Below are 17,402 nucleotides of genomic sequence, written 5' to 3' on the forward strand. Positions count from 1 at the left end.
CTTTCTTTGTCTTCTCTGTACTCGTTCCAGCAGCTCTACATCCTTCTTGAAATGAGGCCTCCAGACCTATATACAGTACTCAATATGTGGCCTGACCATTGCCTTACACAAGGGAATAATCATCTCCTTATCCCTGCTAGAAAAATTCCTGTATATCATTGACAAGACACCATGAGCTACTCTTGCAGCCCATCTGCACTGCTCAGAGAACTTCATATCTGCCTGCACAATTACCCCCAGGTCCTTTTCATTCTCTACCACTGTCAGTGTAGTACCACAGAGTTGATACGTTGCTCTGGGGTTGCTGTTTCCCATATGTAGTATTTTACATTTGCCAATGTTAAACTTCATTTGCCACCTCTCAGCCCATCTGCTCAACCTTTCCAGATCCTGTTGCAGCAGCATAGCATCAGTAGTGTCCTTAACAACCCTGCCAACCTTTGTATCGTCTGCAAACTTGGACATTAAGCTTGATATACCATCATCAATATTATTTATAAATATAGAAAACAATAATGGACCCAACACTGAACCCCGAGGTACTCCACTAATAACATTAGTCCACGATGAGCAGTGTCCATTGATTACCATTCTGTCTTCTCCCTCAACCACCCCTTTATCCATAGCAGCAATTTGCCTCCAATGCAACACTGCTCCAATTTGTGCAGCAGTCTTCCATGTGCAACAGTATCAAATGCCTGTCTAAGATCCAAGTATATAATATCAAAGTTATTCCCTGCATCCAGTTCTTTTGTTACTGCATCATAGTATCCAATCAAGTTGGTCAGGCAAGACTTTCCCTTAACAAAACCATGCTGTGTCTGAGCTATAACTGAAGTCTTGTCTAGATGATCCTGCAGTGCTTCTTTAACCAGTGCCTCCATTAATTTTCCTGGAACAGAAGTCAAACTCACAGGTCTATAATTACTTTTGTCAGCCTTTGATCCTCCTTTGTGAATTGGGGTCACATTTGCACATCTGCAGTCTACGGGTACCTCCCCTGAGTCCAGTGAAGCTCTCATAATTATGGCTAAGGGTTTGTTTACTTCCTTTGCTGCCTCCTTTAATATAACTGGATAGATCCCATTCACCCCAGGTGCCTTTCATGTGTGTATCTTCAACAATTTCTCCTCCACTTTACTCTCAGTTATTACAAGATTATCTAGCTTACTGCCAGAGTTGAATACACCTGGCATTCCCGTCGCTGAATAACTCCTCATGTGTGAATGTCGATGCAAAATATTCATTTAGTTTGTTATCTACCTGAGGAGGATCATCAACAGTCGAACCATCGATATCAAGTGGACCAATCTGATTCATCCCCTTCCTTCTAGAGTTTATATAAGTAAAGAACTCTTTGCTGTTTTTCTCTGCATCTTTTGCCAAAGATTTCTCGTAATCTGCCTTCGCCTGCCTAACCTCCTTTGTAACTTGGTTAACTTGGTTACAGATCAACCTATATCTATCATAGGCTTCTGTGTCACATGTTAATTTATTGTATCCCATGCATTTTTCTTCTCTGCCATATGTCTCATTAGTTCATCTGACATCCATTTAGGCCTAAACCTTGAACAATATTTCTTAGTTGGTATGTAAAGCCTAGTAGCTTCCAAGATAAGTTCTTTGAATGCTTCCCATTTTGAATTTGCTGTTGGTAACATCATCAGTTGGTCCCACTTAATAGAATTTAAATACTGTCTCAGACCATCATAGTTGCCTTTATGAAAGTAATAACCCTTCCCTTTACCCCTGATGGTAGTTACCTCTTTGAGGAAATCCCACTTCAGCACACTGTGATCACTGCCACCCAGTGGTTCCTTTATCTGCAGATTCTTAATCCATGAAGAATCACTACTGATAATCAAATCAAGAGTATTACTCCCTCTAGTTGCCTCCCGAACATGCTGATGTAGAAAACAATCATCCAATAAATCCACAAAAGCCTTGTTAGTGTGTGAGTGACCAACCCACAAATTCCAGTCAATATCTGGGAAATTAAAATCCCCCATTATAAGATTCTCTGATTTACTGGCCCACTCTATTTCCCTGTACAATTTCTTATTATACTCATCAGAGTCATTAGGCCTATAGCACACTCCTACTCTCAATTTTGACCTCCCATTGCTTATGTCACACCAAACTGACTCGACACTGCACTGTCCAGTGATGTCGACTGGCTTCACTTCCTTGGATTTTTTGTGTTTCTTAACTAATAGCATAATCCCTCCTCCCTTCCTATCCTGTCTATCCTTTCTATACACATTGTACTCCACAAATTGCAGTTCTGCATTCCTTATATCTGTGTGACACTACGTCTCTGATATTCCAACAATATCTGCCTTTGATGTTTTGAGCAATACCTCAAATTCATCAAATTTATTTACCAAACTCCTAGCATTGGTGTACACGCAAGTATACATGCACCTGTTCCTATTCTTAGCTACCCTAACACAACCCATGTGTTTACCTGTACCGCAATGACTCCCAGCAGTCTCTGAACTATCCTGCATCTTGTTTTCCAGGCGTCTGCTCATTCCAATAGAAGCATTGCAAGAATCACTTTCACCTCTGCCAGTGGCTACTGTTAACCTTTATGTCTGTGAATCCTCCCAAGCTAGCAGTTTTCCGACGCACCCTAACACTGCCTTGATAGCATCAGCAAATATTCTTGCACCCTTTCTATTTAAGTGTATCCCATCCCTGTAGAAGCAGTCTCTACTGTTAACAAGTACAGACCAGGCTGAAAAAAAATTCTACCCCTTGAGCCTTGCACAATCTTTCCAGGGCTGAATTGATCGACAAGGCTCTCATCATATACTCCCTCCTATTGTGTCTGGGCAAAATTTCAGACACTTTCAAATTCAACCCTAATTTACGGCTTTTTTTCAACAGTGACCTGTACTTGTTAAGTAATTCTGTCGGTCTCCTACTCTTAATATCATTAGTGCCAACGTGTACAACTATATCACCTTTTGTGCCCTTAAAAGATGTTATCCGCTCTACAACATCATCAACCTTTGCCCTTGGAAGACATACCCTGGTCCTGTTCCACCTATCCTTTTTAAAAAGCATGTTTCCCGTTTCCCTGACAATAGAGTCGCCAACAACTACTACTTCCTTTGGGACCAGCGCATTCTGCCTTGGGGGCTGCCGCTGTGTTGCGTGATGACCAAGTGCAAGCTCTGGCATTGGTGTGGGCAGCTGAGAGCTTGATGGGCCCCCTCACTTTTAATCCTTCGAGGGCATCCACCCTGTCCTTCAAGCTCTCATATAGGCCCATAACAACGCCGAGTTGTCGCCTGATTTCCTTACATCGCGCACACACACACAAAGACATCCCCCATGGCAATATCATGTCCCGTACCCGATTGCTCCACAAACATCATGCAAGCAGTGCATTTTAAAAGGCTGTGATTCAGAGGGCAACCGCCCCCCCCCCCCTCAGTTCTTCTCTGAGCCACAGCACTCCCATTAGCTTGAGCCTTTTGCTTTGCTGCTCTGGTCTGAGTCATGATTTCGATTTAATTTCAATAAAATTTCAATTTTAGTACAAAATTATAACCCTAAACATGTATGCCAACACAGATATAACGCTATATATATTTTTCAGTATCAAGTATTATCTGTGAGTTCCGTTTATATAACTCCGTATCAAGTTATGTATTAATTATGTTACATTTGTAATCTAAGTCGTTATATGTATTTAGTTAAAAGTACAATTTAATTGACAATGAAGTTTAACAAAATTAATAGATTTTACTGATTAATTGACAATATTATATTATATACTGTACTATACTAAGCTTAAGCTATCTAGTTTGGGATATAACGTTGTGTCGTATAATAATGGCGGCAAGTTACTAATGGTAAATCTGCGGACACTTAAGTATTAATTAACTCCAAATCTCGCTGTCTCAATTCAGAATAAACTAAGGATCCTGACTAGGTCTATAAGCTACTTATAGAAAATAATTTGATGTAACAATTAGTCAATAAAGCGGCTAAATATGGCTAAAAAAGTTCTCGTTCAGCGGAGCTGCAACTTATAACACGTGGATTTGATACCCTTACCGATACTTTTATGCAATTACAAGGCTAAGTAAATAATAATACACCAGATTAATCAGAAAATCACAAAATAATGCTATACTACTAAATTTAAATCAAAAGTTTTTAGAAAAAAATTATTTCAAATCAATAAATAAGAAAATCCACTTAGTGGCTTTGAACACGTCTGATTCCCACTAGCCTCGTCAGCAGACCATATACAGAGCGACCGGCATTCCCAAAAAAAGATAGACATAAAACCGAACAATACAAACAAACTGCTCAAAAAAAACAGACAGATCAAAACACAACTCCAAAAACCGTGTAATGCAGCCCATACTTCAATGGAATTGTAGAGGCATGCGTTCCAATACAGACGACTTATATGACCTGATTAATAGATATAATCTAATGATAGTTTGTTTACAAGAAACCAATTTTATGCCACAAGTAACTCTCTCAATCAAAAATTTTACAATGTATAGAAAAGACAGGAATACAGCAAGATCTGCACATGGAGGAGTGGCGATCTTAGTCAACTCTAAAATTCCCTCTCGAATTATCTCTCTACAGACGGGCTTGGAAGCTGTTGCTGTGCGTGTGGATCTTGGAATAACGTTAACGCTAGTTTCAATATACCTTCCGCCAAATAGTCCCGTCACACTAAAAGAATTAGAAGATCTTATAGTTCAAGTGCCAACACCCTTCTGTATCCTCGGTGACTTCAATGGGCATCACCCATTGTGGGGATCTTCCAGCATGGATCAAAGAGGACATCTGATCGAGACCTTACTGAACCAACAGCAGTTAACCTTATTAAATACTGGCCATCACACTTATATTCACCTTCCCACAGGATCCACCTCAGTAGTTTACCTGTCCATCTGCTCTCCTATACTGTTGCTCAGTATGGAGTGGTCAATCTTAGAAGATCACACAACAGTGATTATCTTCCAGTAATATGCAAAATTCATACAAAACAATCCCAATGTCCCGACCAAGGATAAAATGGAAGTTCTCAAAAGCAAATTGGGCAAAATACTCAATCTGTGTGTCCTTTGATGATCAATTTATAAAAACACAATCTATAGACAAAGTCACCGAGCACATTACCACAAATATTCTGGCAGGAGCTTCTGAAACAATTCCTCAATACTCTGCAGACCAACACAGATATGCAAAACACTGGTGGAATGAGGCTTGTAATAGTGCTAAAAGAGAGAAAAATAAAGCCTGGAATCAGTTTCGTAGGTCCCCCACAACAGCCAACCTCATATTATATAAAAAACAAAAGGCAAGGGCAAGACAAGTAAGAAGAAAAGCAAAAAAAAGACTGCTGGAAAAAATTTGTTAGTACCTTCCCGTGGTGTGGACGAGTACCCAGAATCATCAGTCCAGGTGACTGATGATTCTGGGTAGCCAAGCGGCCAGACACAACAACAGAACACACACATAATACACATAAACATACACTACTTATTTCTGGCCTTTCTACAGTGGTACTGTTCTTCACAGAGATATGAGGCGGAGGTGAACTGACATTCTAGGTGTCGCCCATTACAAAAACACATGTCCATATGTCCAGTACCATCACAAAGGACACCAGCAGTCAGATAATATGGAAAAAAATCCAACAATTAAATAATAAATACATTCCATCTACTGCTCCAATCCTGATTAGAAATGGATGAGAATTGTCCTCCCCTAAAGAAATATGCAATTACCTTGGAGAAACTTTTAGTGAAACATCAGCAGCATCTACGTATGACAATTCATTCCTGAAAATTAAAACCTCAGCAGAAAAATATAAAATAAATTTTAATACTACACGACCGCTTTCTTATAATCAGCCCTTCAACATAACAACTCCAAGAAGCCCTAAACAAATCAGCAAAAAACAGCGCAGAAGGACCAGACGGAATCTATTACATAATTCTCAAACAACTCAATAACACATCTCTAAAATTATTACTAGTATTCTATAATCGGATTTTCCTTGAGTGTGTTTATCCTTCCTCATGGCATCACGCAGTAATTCTTGCTTTTCCTAAACCCGGGGAAAAAGTAAAAAAAAAGTAAAGTGCAGCCATTATCAACCCACTGCAGGATGGAAGCCTCCTCAACAATTCATGCTGAGGGAAATGGACCATAATCTGCCATGCTGGTCCAGTGCGGGTTGGCAGATCGACCGCATTTAGCAGTCAGGGGCTTGAACCCCGGTCTACTCAAAGAGCGCGTGCTACTGCATTCCCGCTCCTGCCCACTCGGCTATGGAGGCCTATTAAACTGGGGAAGGATCAATCAATTCTGCAAAACTACCGACCAATTTCTCTCACCAGTGTCTCGGTAAAACACTCAAAAAAATTATACACAGCAGACTAAAATGGATCCTTGAAAGTAAAATGCTATTAAATTGCAACCAATACAGTTTCTGCTTGGACCTTATGATAAGAGCTGAAACCAATATTCACAACACTTATGTTAAAAATCAACATCTAGTGGTGGTCAGTCTAGACATCGAAAAAGCTTTTGACACCACATAGAGGTATGGCATTCTTCAAGAACTCTATTCCATGGGGTTGAGAGGACACTTGCCACAATTCATTCAGAATTTTCTTAAGCACAGAACTTTTCAAGTTCGTCACCAGAATGTACTGTCAGAAATCCAGGAAGAAGGGGTGCCCCAAGGGTTCATACTTAGTGCTATGTATCTATTACATAATTGTTACCCTCTTTGCAATTAGGCTAAATACCACGACACTGAATATTTCTAGAACTGTAGAGATGTATATGTATGCTGACGATCTTGCCATATCATACCATTCATCAAACATTAATACCATTGAGAGACAGCTACAACTTTCCATAAATAAGCTGGAGACATGGACTCAACAAAATGGTTATCGTCTATCAGAACAAAAGACTACTGCGATCCATTTTTGTAAAAAAAGGCAAATTACATCCAGAACCGGAACTTAAAATAAGAAATCATCCAATCCCTCTTGCCAGCAATATTCGCTTTTTAGGTTTAACACTAGATGTGAAACTAAATTTTTCCATGCATATAAATTATCTTAGAACCATCTGTTTGAAAAAACTCAATATACTTAGCTATCTCTGCCATAGCATGGGGTGCAGATAGATACACTCTTCTGTACTTGTATCATTTTCTCATCAGGTTGTGTCTAGACTATGGTGCAATCATCTATGACTCAGCCAGGAAAAGTGTGCTTACATGACTAAATACCATACAACACAGCTCTCTTTGCACTGCTCTTGGGGCCTTCTGAACTTCCCTGGTCCAAAGTGGCAAACGAACCTCCACTCCACTTCAGGAAGAAAACGTTACTATTCACCTATGCAGCCAGACCTTAAAAGCCTTCCAGATCATCCCAATCAACTACTACTCTTCAATCCTGAATGGATAACTTTTTATAACAATAAGCCCACTGTTAACAGCCCCACTGGTGTTAGATTACAAGAGCTGATTCACTTCTGGAACATACATTTTGAAAACACGCTCAAAGAAACTAAAATAACCGAGCCACCCTGGTCCACAAACCTACCATACTGTGACACATTTCCAACAGTGGGGGAAAAAGTCCTTGGAAAACTGAAAACACCAAACAACTGCATGAAGCGCATACTATAAGCATGCCCTTCACACAGAGCTGCATAATATATACTGATGGCTCAAAATCAGACGGCTCTGTAGGTGCTGCAGCAGTTTTTCCTTCGTTCACAGTGTCTGTATCTCTCCCGACTGAATGCAGCAGCTATACTGCCAAACTGTATGTAATCCGGCTAGCTATTGAGAATATCAATACCCATCTCAACTCCAGTAGTTTAATATATACAGACTCCAAGAGTGCGCTGTCTGTAATAAGTAATATTTTCTCAACTCCACATCCCATAGTAAAAGAAATACAGTCTGGTCTAAATCGTTTACGGAATAGGAATCGTACTCTAAGCATCTGTTGGATTCCGGGGCATGCTGGCATCGTAGGTGATGAAACAGCAGACCAGGCAGCCAAACATCCAAACAATACCGCACCTCCATCTTACCAAGTACCATATATAGATTTACTAACATATCCGACATATCTGTAGAGACCAGTGGTTAAACATTTGGAAGACCCATATGAACAATAAATTGTTTGAAATTAAACATGAACCACAACTATTGAACTCCAGCTACAGGCGAAACAGGCATGAAGAGGTAACACTGGCAAGACTATATATAGGGCACACACACACACCTGACCCACCTGTTCCTGCTCATAGGTGATGATCCTCCTATATGCACGCATTGTTCATCACAACTTACAGTCCAGCATATTCTCTTAGACTGTTCAATTCATTCCCACATCAGAAATCATACTTTCCGCTCTCTGACGCAAAAGTAACTCTTATCACTAACCCACCTGTTGGGAAACAGTGCTAATCTAGACGAGCTCTTTGCTTATCTTAAACAAACCAGACTATACGAATATTTCTAAAATCAAATAAATAATTCTCCAGCATCTATCCAAATACCAGAATAGGCACTTTTTGACCTAAGTTGCCCTTGTGCCGATAAACATCAACAACAAATTTTTGGACAGGTTAAATAGGGCGTATGGGAAAACCCGGTTTTCCCGTACGCCCTATTGTATCATGTAAAAATTCAGCGTTTTCACACTTAGCTTCTCACTTATACAACATCATTAAACCATTTAGACAGTTGATTAGGTTTGGCATAAAAAATTATGACACTTTATTTAATAGTATTAAAGATATTACACTTGGCATTCATGATAAATTATTTTCATTAGATGTTACCTCTTTGTACACCAATGTAAATGTGGACTACGCTCTCTATGTAGTTTAGGAACTGTTAAACAAAGGTTCTGTTGTGATAAATCACACTAAATTATCCCAAAAAAGAAATTTTTAAATTAATCAAACTTCTTGAAGCTGACTATTTCGCGTTTAAAGAGACTATATACAAACAGGTTTTCGGTTTACCGATGGGGTTGAACCTGAACGGTCTTATAGAGGAAATCTATCTTGCCAATATCGAGGACATTCATTTAACACCGTTTCTTCCCCGAATTACTTATTATGGGAGATGTATTGATGATATACTTGTTATAACAGATCACAACACCACTCAGGACATTCTACGCGTATTCAATAATATTCACACGAGACTACATTATACACTGGAGGAGGAACAGATAGAAACAAAAGCCTTAAATTTCACTCTCACACGTGACATGCAAAAAATCCGAGTTAGAATTAACGAAAACCCACCAATTCGGGGATGTACCTGCATTACTGAAGTTATCATCCATTCACGTATAAGAGATATATTATATTTAACCAGTTTTTCAATGCTTACAAATATCCCATGTCTGAACCCACCTTACACTTAGAAATTGTTACACTAACCGATAGGTTTTTAAATAGAGGCTATCCTCACTCCGTTATAAATCAAATAAAATTACATCAGGTTGTGTCATCAAATTAAAAATAAAACATTAAATTTGATACCCATTAATAATACCAATAAAACACACTTTATTTCCATACCGTACATTGAACAATGTTACAGGCAGCTTAATAAACTCTTTAGAAATACTGAATTCAAAATTATAGCCAGGCCCATGCAGAAGCTCCATAATATATTAAAAAATCACACAATTCTTCCTTCTTGCTCGGCACAGGTAAATGATCTTGTGTACAAGATTTCATGTAGTCAGTGTGATTCATCGTACGAGGGTTCCACTCGTTGCACGTTAGAGTTACGTGTCAAGCAACATGCTGCTTCCGTCCCCACGTCGCGAGCAAACACGTCGGAGTTGGCCTTTCGTGCGGTCAAGGATGGTCACGTATTCCTATTCAATGAAGTGGTAGTTTTAAATGTACAACACAATTACATAAAATTATTGATCGCTGAAATGCTTGAAATGAAACTACACAAAAATTCTATCAATGTGCAACGGCCTTATCTAATTTTGGATTTCTGGTCTTTTTTGTGCATTCGCCAATATAAATAATCTCCCTATATTTCAGAGTCAAATACATACACACACAAACACTTCACGATATTCCCATCCTGTGAACACAGCGATCAACCGAAAAGCATGGTCTTCTTAAGGAAAGGAAACAGCTGTGCATTTCGTTTAATTTGAGTATTCATCCAAATTGTAACTTTTAATCCGTTTAATTTTTAATAGTTTTCAATCTTTTTAATTGTGATTTTAATAATTTATTATCGGAAGCAGTTTTAACTATTTATTATGACACAATGTCTTCTCACATTCATGGTCTTTCTGTGGTGGTTTGATGTGTTTCGGGGTTGGGGCTCTCGGCTTTTGATTCCATTGCGCATCGGATTTGGTCGTATCTCTATGAGTGAGGGAATTCATTAAATTCATTTTTTTCACCTTTTTTATCTTATTTTATTCATCACATATGGGAGAGAATTGACTGGAAGAATTCCACGAAAAAGATTGAGGTAATCTCTTTGCTACTATATTAAAAAATCGTGGAAGTTATTAAGCCCTGTAGCTTTGAATTTTTTACTGAGTGACGAATGTAGTTATTGTTTGCAAGTAGTAGTGGACCCAGTAATTTTGTTTGGGGAGTGCTTGTACATTCCACCCTCATAACTTTTGCAAGTGTGAGCACATGACAGTACAATTATATAATAAAAACTTGGAGGGGCTTTATCCTCCCATAGGTGTTCCTATGTTTGCAACACATTTCTGCATACCTCTGATTGATCGTCAGAGTCAAGCCGCTCTGTATTTTATAGTCACATTATAAGTATTATTAGTTTTGTAATGTAACTTGCTTATCTTACGTAGATTCTTGTATGAGTTAAGCTTTCTGAGATATTCTTGGCACTCTAATATATTTCTTTAGTAGCTGTTAAATATTGGTGTAGATACACCATAGGTAGCTCTTAAACGAAAACTACATTTGTAGTGTAAAGGCATCGTTTTAGTTGTATCTTATATTGTGATCATCCTTCACAACAAGTTACCACGTATTGCACTACCCAAAATAAGTAACTCTTCTCTAATAGAGAAGACTATTGTTACTTATTCTCAGTGGGCACCACCACTCAGACGGCACCGTTTCAAGGCTAGTTGTATATGTGTGGGATAATAACTCTACTATCCACTTGTCCCTATTAGACTTAGAAAAGAAAAAAGTAGAGGGAAAGTTATAGTAGGAGTGGAAGAAGAAAAGAAACGGTGTAGAAGAATGAAAGGGACAGTAACTCCTTCAACTCACACCACTCAAAAACTCAAATTCCCTGAATAGGCAACGCTTCCCCAGTAGAGAAGACTGTTGTTGCCTATTCTCGGAAACTCCATGAATATCAGGCTCCCCCTGGTGACCATTTCAAGGCTAGTTGGCCTCTCATCGGTGGGTGGGCAGGTACCCTGATATTGCAATCATGACAACCCAGTTGTGAAGTTAATTCCACAGTATGAGAGATGCCAGAAGGTGTATGTGATAATACTATAATAAATATAAATGCAACAAGACAGAATACTATAAGAGCTTAAAATTATTTATTAAATATTGGTGTAGATACACCATAGATAGCTCTTAAACAAAAACTAAATTTGTAGTGTATAGGCATCGTTTTAGTCGTATCTCATATTGTGATCATCCTTCACGAGTTACCATGTATTGCACTACCTCGAATAAGTAACACATGATTATAGTTTTCGTTTAAGAGCTATCTATGGTGTTATCTATACCAATATTTAATAGATAATTTTTAGCTCTTATGCCTTGTTGCATTTATATTTATTATAGTATTACTTTAGTAGTTACTGATAATTATGATTAGAGGATTAGACCAAGAAAGGAAGAAAAGGGTGATAAACTATTGTAATTTGTGTTTATCATAAGACTGCCTTCTTTATCAACAGTGAAACTTGACTGTCATGGCACATCCTTAAATAACACAACACTCTAGGACAGGAGAGGCGAACCCATGGCATGCATGCTCAAAGCAGCATGCATACAAATTTTTTGGGCATGCAGAATTCAGAGCGTCCCAAAAAAAATTTCAAACTTCGAAACATCAGTCCAGGAATCTACCTTGATTTATGACCTGCGCATGCCCGTTCTCTCTGCCTGGCATATAGTGACATCCCACCATTCAGTAAATAGCTGTATTCGAGCAGTGACTTGTTTGAAGTTGGAAATGTGAGACGTACTGATGAAATTTGACCAAATTATGTGATTGAATATCGCCTTCTGAGAGGCATGCAAAAAATTCCGAGGGGCACATGTTTAGTTTTTTAAAAGATTTAGCCAATTTTGGCACGCACACTTAAAAAGGTCCACCCCTGCTCTAGGAGCATGGGAATTGTCCTCCACATGTGCATGAAGACTGGAAATGGCTCAGGAGCATGCCAGGTGGAACCGTTCATCCTGTCCAAGAATTACAGTTTCAGAGAGGAGGATGAATATGGACTCCCCTATCTCTATTGATGGTATTATGTTTCGAAGAACAAATCTGCAAGCTCTATAGCCATTTATGGTTCCAATACCTATGTGAACAATCAACAATGATGGCATCGCCTGGAGAAATTTGGTGGTTCTACCCCCAGCAGTGTTCAGCCACAGCAGATTTCCCATAGTCTGTGGTCTTTATTATAGGTACAGGATCTTTTACCTTTGACTCAACTGTGTACAATCTGCATCCCAGTAGCTGCATACAGCATGTCTTACAGGTGTGTAATATTTTAGAGATCCCCTCTGTTAAGCCCAGATAGCAGGGAATGTATGCGGTAGCAGCGGGTAAGAGCATCTCTTTTCGCCCATGTTCAGCTTCTCAAATATGTTTGTCCAAGATCTTCTGGGGCTGCATTTTGGGAGATCTTTTGTGACACGTGTAATCTCCTCCATTCTATCCTCAGATTAATTTAATTTTGTTGTATTATTAACTGTATTTTTGTGATTAGTACAATAAATAAGTAATCTGTAAATATAGGTGGGTATAAATTTTGTTTCTCTGCATAACATTAAAGTTATGCAGAGAATGTAGTTTTCAGTAATTAGAAATTTTCTCCAGCCTGTCAAATAATCCAAAAATTCGTATGTTGCCCTGTTTTTGGGGACCCCTGTCCTACGCATCCTACCTACTGGAACTGGTTCACCTTCCTGTGGTGTGGACGAGTACTCAGAAGCAACTTTCCAGGTGATTGCTGCTTCTGGGTAACCAAGCGGCCAGCACAAAACAACACAACATGCACTAACTAAACAAACATAGCACTACGACACATCTGGTCCGTATTTACAGAGTCTGTAAAATTACAGTGATACGAGGTAGATTTGAACTGACATTCTAGGAGCTGTCCTTAATAACACGTCCACATGTCTACTTATGGATGATTGTGTGGTTTTCCACTCAATGGTATTAACACTACAGTAATAATTATAGAAACTTAAATCATTTTTGTTAATGACAAAATTTATTTTTTAAGTTTCTATAAGTTTCATATTAAATTAATTTCATGTATTTATTTAATAATTATGTCTAATAATAAATACTGTATTGTGAAAATTTTTAATATCAATCACAAATTTTTTTGATAGTTTTAATTAAAATTAAAAGTAGTCAGAATATTCTGTATTTCTTGTACTGCAAAACTGACACCCACCGAACATTTAATAGTTGGTAAGCATTTTTATGATTTTTCTTCATGTATGATGAATGATATTGAATTTCTATTTCAGATTTTTCTTGCTGAGTGGCAAGGGCATCCTGTAGCACTATCTGTTCTTTCTATGCCTAAATATAAAGAAGATTTTGTACACCATCTGGAAATGCTGAAGACATTTGGGCCCAATAATTATTTTGTACAGTTACTTGGCTTTTGTGACAACTGGTTGATTATTACAGAATATTACAGTTTAGGAAATGCACTTAACTTGCAATACCATTTAAATGAAGGACTAAAGCAGTATGAAAGCATGGCTACAAGATTTCATTTTTGTATTTCTTATGTTGAAATTATAAACTTTTTGCACAACAGTTCAGCAGGAACCCTAGTGATGTGTGATTCAAACAGTTTAGAAAAAACACTAACACAGTTTTTAATAAGGGATAATCTTCAACTTGTGCTTAATGACCTTGATGCTTTACCTAAAGTGAACTCTCTAAATGGCACAGGAATAAAATGTGGACATGCTAAATTATCAGGTAATTTTGTAGCTCCAGAACAACTGTGGCCATATTCTGACAGGAACTTTGTTGATGAAGATATGCCAACTTATAATGAAAAGAGTGATATATGGAAAATACCAGATATTTGCAATTGGTTTTTGGGAAACACACAGAAGAGTGATATTATACATTTCAAATTATTTAAAATACACATGCAATGTAAAGAAATTGTGCCATCTGCAAGACCCACAGCTAGCCTTGTCCTCAAGCAGTATCTTGCAGTATGGAAAGATCTGTATAAACAAAGAGGGAGAACATTTACTGTTTAATGGTGAAGTCTATTTTGGCTATAACATTTAATCACCAATTTTGGCAAAGCTTGTTTTGTTTACTCCTAAGAATTAGCAAAACGCCAACTTTTAAATAAACTCTTTTTGATAAACATCAATAAAATATTATAATTGGATGTTATGCACATAAAATTCTTTCTGAATAGAAATGTGGATAAGTTACATGTCACAAAAATCATTTTACGATACACTATTGTAATGGCTGGAATAGCTGTTTCCCAGTTGACAATGGAATTCTGTCAATTTAAATTCAGGTAAATACTGTATAACTAAATTTACATAAATTATCACAGTTACCTTTCACTCTTATTGACCTCCCCCTCATTAAAAATTATCTAAAAATCTCTCTTTTGCACTGCAAGCAGCCAAATTTTATTTTTATTTGTAAACTATTACATAAGCAGTTCATCCTTTTTTTTTTTTTATAGATAAATTCTACTTTTCTCTGTATCAGGGGTTTTTAATCAGGGAGGCCTGGTTAAAAACATAGAGCTGGAATAGCTGTTTCCCTGTTAACAATGGAATTCTGCCAATTTTAAATTCAGGTAAATACTGTATAACTATATTTACATAAATTTTTACTGTTGCACTTCACTCTTATTGACCTCCCCTTCATTAAAAATTATCTAAAAATCTCTTTTGAATTGCAAGCAGTCAAAGTTTATTTTTATTTGTAAATTATTACATAAGCAGTTAATCCTTTTACAAATAAAAATTTACAAATTTTTACATTCTTGCACAAGAAATTGTGCACGAATTGGCTGATCAAAGAGTCATACAAGCAAAGAAAATATTAATCAGGAAAGATGGGGAATTAATGCCTACACGGAACCAAATACTGACTTTCAGTACCCCCCAAATTTACCAACAACAATTAAAGCAGAGTTTCTAAATTATCTAAAGAGGCCTCCGTAGCCAAGTGGTCAGGAGCGGGAATGCAGTAGCACACGCTCTTTGAGTAGACCAGGGTTCAAGCCCCTGACTGCTGAATACGGTCGATCTGCCAACCCGCACTGGACCAGCGTGGCAGATTATGGTCCATTCCCCTCAGCATGAATTGTTGAGGAGGCTTCCATCCTGCAGTGGGTTGATAATGGCTGCACTTTACTTTTTTTTTTTTTTTTTATCTAAATTGTCGCATACGTCCATATATACTGAATCCCATCAGGTGTTATAAATGCCAGAAATATGGACATTCCCAGGTAGCATGCCATGGCACTATGATATGCTCAAATTGTAGTTCAACAGAACACACCCAAGCTGACTGTACTGCAACCACCTTCACCTGCCCCAATTGCAAAGGTAATCATCCGGCATATTCAAAAAATTGTGAAATGTGGAAAGCAGGAAAAAATATACAAAAATATAAAACAGAAAACAAGGTAACATACCAGGAAGCCAAAATGCACATCATGCAGTTTATGCCGAAACGCTCATATGTACAAGCAGCTCATATTGCTACTCAGACTGACATCTTAGTCCCTCCAAACGCTTCAATTGCCGATTGGGCCAGGTCCGTGCTGCTTAATGCTAAGCCGCAACCTGCCAAACAGTCTACAAGAACAAGAAATTAATACTCCAATTTCCGTTCCCCCCAATATACCTGCAACTACTAAAAAAGCAGACAAATCTGCACCAACGGATCATATCCAGACCAAGAAACAATGCCCATACATATGGATGTTGACAACAAAGTTGAAACAGGTGAAACTATATTACATCTTCATGCAGAAGAAGACATGGATTCAGAGCAACCAGCATTCCCAAAAAAATATATTAAAATATATTATAAAATATATTTGGCATAATTAATTGGAAATATTGGACATTAATTAGACATCGAAGATGGATAATAGTGTCACCTTATGAATAAATTCATTGACTGAAGATATAATTACTTGTGCGAATATAATGAATAATATATATCCATTTATATATGTAGACAACCAGGAAACCAGTTTTAATCAGCCTTCTGCACTAAGTAGGTCTCTGCTGTAGTCACCTTTCCATTTCAAGAGCATCTCTTGGGATGCATGATGACTCTTCTTATGATTAAAGCCAGCTGCTTTCAAAATCTGCCATGTGGTAGGCAATGGCATACTACCACATTATCTGATGCCACAGAGACTGTAACAAAACCAAGTCCAAAAACTGCTGTTAAAGGAAGACCTGCAACTAGGTGGAAGGATGGGATCAGTGAACTTTAGGGTGTGACATTTTGCGATGCCGCTTGTATAGCACATGATCGATGCAGTTGGAGGAATTTGTTGGTGGCCACAACAGCTCCTCAGGGAACTATGTCACACCAAACTGACTCGACACTGCACTGTCCAGCGATGTCGACTGGCTTCACTTCCTTGGATTTTATGTGTTTCTTAACTAATAGCATAACCCCTCCTCCCTTCCTATCCTGTCTATCCTTTCTGTAGACATTGTACTCCCCAAATTCCAGTTCTGCATTCCTTATATCTTTCTGAAGTCTATCTAGGTCTCTCTGAAGAAGCTCAGCTTGACAGTGATCATTAACTATTCTACCAATTTTAACATCATCTGCAAATTTAGACAATTTGCAGATGTTCAGACAAATTTAGAAATGTCTGAACTTTCATCAGCAATTAATGTATGGAAAGCTGATGTCTACAATTCTCCCATTATTTGTTTCTGCACTAGAAAGCTCACACACTCAACAAATTCAAACGCATAGTGCTTGCTGCACCAACTCAATGGTATATTTACATATTTGGACACGTGCATGAATTTCTTGCATGGAATGCATTGAAGCATTAATTTTAATTTCTAAGTGCATGAATTTCTTGCACAGA

The 17,402-nt window shown here is 38.0% G+C and overlaps 1 protein-coding gene across 1 annotated transcript in view; it reads left to right on the top strand.

Annotated features, from left to right (window-relative positions):
• Positions 1-14,559, top strand: part of LOC150078356 (protein O-mannose kinase-like) — a 73,647-nt gene extending 59,088 nt beyond the window's left edge. Inside the window, exon 3 of the mRNA XM_090384542.1 lies at positions 13,801-14,559. Within this exon, the coding sequence (XP_090240668.1) occupies positions 13,801-14,559 (759 nt within the window). The remainder of the gene's footprint in view (positions 1-13,800) is intronic.
• Positions 14,560-17,402: the final 2,843 nt, after the last annotated feature.

The sequence above is a fragment of the Mastigoproctus giganteus genome, chromosome 11 (genome assembly GCF_048544385.1).
Source record: "Mastigoproctus giganteus isolate SK-2022 chromosome 11, ASM4854438v1, whole genome shotgun sequence".
In the NCBI taxonomy this organism is placed as follows: Eukaryota; Metazoa; Arthropoda; class Arachnida; order Uropygi; family Thelyphonidae; genus Mastigoproctus; species Mastigoproctus giganteus.